Source organism: Staurois parvus, unplaced genomic scaffold, assembly GCF_062004578.1.
Source record: "Staurois parvus isolate SC_StPar_1 unplaced genomic scaffold, SC_StPar_1.0 ptg000184l, whole genome shotgun sequence".
Taxonomy (NCBI): domain Eukaryota; kingdom Metazoa; phylum Chordata; class Amphibia; order Anura; family Ranidae; genus Staurois; species Staurois parvus.
In genome coordinates this window covers 7,285,001-7,289,922 of record NW_028317980.1, presented here as the reverse complement: position 1 = coordinate 7,289,922, position 4,922 = coordinate 7,285,001, and the positions used below count along the sequence as shown (strand labels likewise).

Below are 4,922 nucleotides of genomic sequence, written 5' to 3'. Positions count from 1 at the left end.
TTTTTTTTTGATACCTTCAAGGCATCTCTCCTAACTAGGCATTCATACTTTGGTGCCACTTATTTAAAATCCATTTATTTAGCTCTCGTTGTTAGGGCCAGTTCACACTCCATGCGTTTCAGTCGCTTTTTTTTCTGCATCCAAAACGCACAGAAAGTAGGATGGATGGTTGTCAATGTCATAGTTCCCATCAGCGCTTGCAGTTCCAGTGCGTTCTGGATGCAGAAAAGAAAGTAGAACAGGATGCTTTTTTTCTGCACAGAACTGTACTGGAACGCAGTAAAAATGCATTATTATGGTTATTATTATTTTATTATTATCATTGTTATTATTATTATTGTTGTTGTTGTTAATATTATAATATTACTATTATTATATTAGGGCAGCACAGTGGCTAAATGGTTAGCACTTCCACCTGGCAGTACTAGGGGCATTGGTTCAAATCCCAACCACTGCACCACCTACCTGGAGTTTGCATGCTCTCCCTGTGCCTGCGTGGGTTTCCTCCAGGTACTCCGGTTTCCTCCCACACTCCAAAGACATGCTGGTAGGTTAATTGGCTCCTGTCTAAATTGTCCCTAGTATGTGTATATATAAATGTGAGTTAGGGACCTTAGATTGTACGCCCCTTGAGGGTTAGGGACTGACGTGAATGTACAATATATATGTAAAGTGCTGCGTAAATTGATGGCGCTATATAAGTACCTGAAATAAATAAAATATTATTCTTATTATGGTTGTTAATAATAATAACCATAATAAGAATAATAATATTATTATTATTGTTGTTATTATTATATTCTTATTTCTATTATTATATTCTTATATTATTTTTATTATGGTTATTATTATTATATTATTTGTATTATTATTCTTATTATATTATTCTTATTATGGTTATTATTACGGTATTATTATTATTATTATTATTATTAGTATTATATTATTATTATATTATTCTTAATATGGTTATTATTTTTATATTATTCTTATTATTTTATTATTATCATTGTTATTATTATTGTTGTTAATATTATAATATTAGTATTATTATATTAGGGCAGCACAGTGGGTAAATGGTTAGCACTTCCACCTGGAAGTACTAGGGGCGTTGTTTCAAATCCCAACCACGGCACCACCTGCCTCCAAAGACATGCTGGAAGGTTAATTGGCTCCTGTCTAAATTGTCCCTAGTATGTGTATGTATGAATGTGAGTTAGGGACCTAAGGCTACGTTCACACTAGCCTTGTGTGCAGGCGGCAGAGAGGCGTTTGGGAAGCGTTTTTACCGCTTCCCAAACGCCTCTGCCAATTCTGCACATTACAGCACATGGTGCTGTTCTAACGGGAGCGTTTGCGTCGCGTCGCGTTGCGTCGCGGCAAAACGGACGCCTCTGGACGAGTCAGGAGGCTTTGAAGCCTCCTATTCTCGTCTATGGTGCCGCTCCGCAAACGCCCGGCCGGCGTTTGCGGTGCGGTTGCGACGCGGTTGCGGGGCGTTTGCGGAGCGGTAACACCACTTAAACTGCATTATAGGCGTTTGTGGGGCGTTATTAACGCTCGGCAAACGCCTAGCAACTGCCGCTAAACCGCGCATGCGGCGTTTGCCGAGCGTTAAAAAACGCTCCGCAAACGCCGGACCAACGCTTGCCAAACGCTATAGGGGCGTTTGGCAAGCGTTGGCAAAACAGCCTAGTGTGAACGAGCCCTTAGATTGTACACCCCTTGAGGGTTAGGGACTGATGTGAATGTACAATATATATGTAAACCGCTGCGTAAATTGATGGCGCTATATAAGTACCTGAAATAAATAAAATATTATTCTTATTATGGTTGTTAATAATAATAACCATAATAAGAATAATAATATTATTGTTGTTGTTATTATTATATTCTTATTCCTATTATTATATTCTTATATTATTTTTATTATGGTTATTATTATTATATTATTATTATTATTCTTATTATATTATTCTTATGGTTATTATTACGGTATTATTATTATTATTGTTATTAGTATTATATTATTATTATATTATTCTTAATAAGGTTATTATTATTATATTATTATTATTATATTATTATTATTATTATTATTATGGTTATTATGATTATATTCTTATTATATTATTCTTATTATGGTTATTATATTATTATTATAGTTATTATTCTTATTATGGTTATTATTATTATATTATTATTGTTATTATTATTCTTAAATTCCTATTATGGTTATTATTATTATATTATTCTTATTATTATTATTGTTGCTGTTGTTATTATTATTGTTGTTATTATTATATTCTTCTTATTATTATTATATTCTTCTCTTTATTATCATTATGAATATATTATTGTTGCTACAGCTATCATCTCCCCCCCAGCCCAGCTCCTTAGCAGTGCACTGACTATGCTGCCAGCCCCCCTGCTGCCTGTGTTTGATTTCGATATCTTTTATGGGCAGATCAGTGACATGGATTGTGCCAGTTGACACTGTAAGCGGCTCCAGAGAGAGATCTGGCCAGGGGTCCCATGAACATTTTGCTGAGCTCCAATTTGCGCAGCAGCAGATGAGTCTCGGCGTTCCTGCTAAGGCTTGCCTTTCCTGTTCACTTGACTCAGGAAGCAAAACACTGCAGCATGCAAAAGCGAAAGCAGATCCAGGAAGGGCTGAACAAGGCAGGGATGAGGAGGCCGGAGCCTGGTAAATCCTCATTGTTCACACTCAGGCAGGGAGAGGGATCAGCTGTGCAGCCCAGACAGCAGTAGCAGAACAAGTAAGGTGAGGCTAGTACAAAGGGTGTAGTACGAAGGGCGTGCATGCGTGCGATTGCTGATCCCTCACTCCTCTCATATTGCAGGAAGAGAATCTACAAAGAGGAAGCTGCAAACTACAGGTGCTGTAGCCAAAGTAGGCCAAGAAGAATCCGTGTCAAAGTGTTGGACCTCCGACAAACTTGACAGCATTGTCCAAGCTGACTGCATCTGATTTACATCTGTCCAAGGCAACAAGAAAAGTTTTCCATGGCCGATGCAGGAGAGGCATCCCAGCTACCCTTCGATGGCAAGTGTGACGCCTGTGAACCCGATGAAGCCAAGGAGGCCGTGGTCGTTTGCGAACAGTGTGCGTTTTCCTACTGTGACACCCATGCAGAAGAACACAAAAAGCAATACGCCGGCCACAGGCTTACAGACATCGCGGAGCTCTTCGCTTTGGAAGAAATGACCCCGGTCGGTGATCCAGAGACAGACAAGAAGAAGAAGCAGGCGTCAGACAGGAAGAACTGCCCCTTGCACAAGCAGGAGCTGAGCCTCTACTGCAAAGAGGACTCCAAAATCATCTGCGTCTTGTGCGCCGTGGCTGGGGACCACCGCCAACACCAGCTGATCACGCTCAACGAGGCCTATCAGGAGATGAAGGTACATGGCTGAGCGAGAACATCAGGGAGCCACCATAGTGTGATGTAATACATAGCAGGCAGGTCATTCAATGGCAGGGCAAAGAGTGATGATGGTGTCACCCATAGCAACTAATCCAAATTTAGTTCACTTAAAGTATACCTAGGAAGTCTTCCGAGAATGCTAGTGTTTTGGCTTTTAGGAGTCGACACTTTTTGAGCCACAGGCCTGGAACAAGCATGCTGTAAAAAGTGTCAGAAAAAAACCTCTAAAAGCATTGAGGCCGTTAACATGACAGCCAGGCAGCTAGCATTCTCAAAAGATGAAGTTAGCAATGGCAGCATATTAACCCATGACAGGTGCACTTTAAAGGTGTCCCGGAATTTGCAAGAGATGCAACAGAGTTGGCTATCACTTGCAGTGTTCTGGTTAGGCAATGGGACAATTCAAAACAACTGTGGGCATTTCTAGCTGGTCGCTTATCACATGCAGATCATTTTGGATATTTAAAAAAAATCCTCTTGTGACCAAACACTGGCTGGTTCCTTTCCTGTGGAGATAATGGAACAGACCATAGAAAATGCCAGGGAACAGGAATGCAGCAGGTTCTCCTGACCTGGTGATCCAAGCGAGGATAGGTAGAAAAAAATGTTCCTTACCTTGGTGATCAGTGGGAAGAATTGCATCCCCCCCCCCATATTTGTGATCAGTGGGAAGAATGCTCCTTACATTGGTGGTCAGTGGAAAGAATGCCCCCTTTATATTGGTGGTCAGTGGAAAGAATGCCCCCTTTACATTGGTGGTCAGTGGAAAGAATGCCCCCTTTACAATGGTGGTCAGTGGAAAGAATGCCCCCTTTACAATGGTGGTCAGTGGAAAGAATGCCCCCTTTACAATGGTGGTCAGTGGAAAGAATGCCCCCTTTACAATGGTGGTCAGTGGGAAGAATGCCCCCTTTACAATGGTGGTCAGTGGGAAGAATGCCCCCTTTACAATGGTGGTCAGTGGGAAGAATGCCCCCTTTACAATGGTGGTCAGTGGGAAGAATGCCCCCTTTACAATGGTGGTCAGTGGGAAGAATGCCCCCTTTACAATGGTGGTCAGTGGGAAGAATGCCCCCTTTACAATGGTGGTCAGTGGAAAGAATGCCCCCTTTACATTGGTGGTCAGTGGAAAGAATGCCCCCTTACGTTGGTGATCAGTGCAAATGATGCCCCCCTTACCTTGGTGATCAATGGAAAGAATGCTCTTCTTATAGTGGTGGTCATTGGGAAGAATGCTCCTCTTATATTGAGGTGTCATGTTGCTTGCTCTGCCAAGTGGAATTGGACACACAACTGAGCAGGAACCATCAGATGGGAGACCAGTCAACCACAGCTTATGGAACCCATAGCAACTGCCTGTGGAACCCTGGTTGAGTGTGGCTTCTGTAGATACTTTCTGTAGAGAAGGTGAGTATCTAGGATCAATCCAAACTAAAATGTTATTTTGGTTTTGGGAGCACTGGTGGTAAAGGTCTT

At 41.3% G+C, this 4,922-nt stretch overlaps 1 protein-coding gene across 4 annotated transcripts in view; it reads left to right on the top strand.

Moving 5' to 3' along the window:
• The first annotated feature begins 2,592 nt into the window (after window positions 1–2,592).
• The window catches only part of TRIM44 (TRIM family member 44), a 187,570-nt gene continuing 185,240 nt past the window's right edge, over window positions 2,593–4,922 (top strand). The window contains exons 1-2 of one of the 4 annotated variants that reach the window (XM_089677350.1): window positions 2,593–2,780; window positions 2,865–3,423. In XM_089677350.1, coding sequence (XP_089533476.1) covers window positions 3,028–3,423 — 396 coding nt within the window. In that variant the 5' untranslated portion in view covers window positions 2,593–2,780; window positions 2,865–3,027. Of the gene's footprint in view, window positions 3,424–4,922 lie in introns of all 4 variants that reach the window. The other 3 variants (XM_089677349.1, XM_089677348.1, XM_089677351.1) reach the window with 3 other exon arrangements.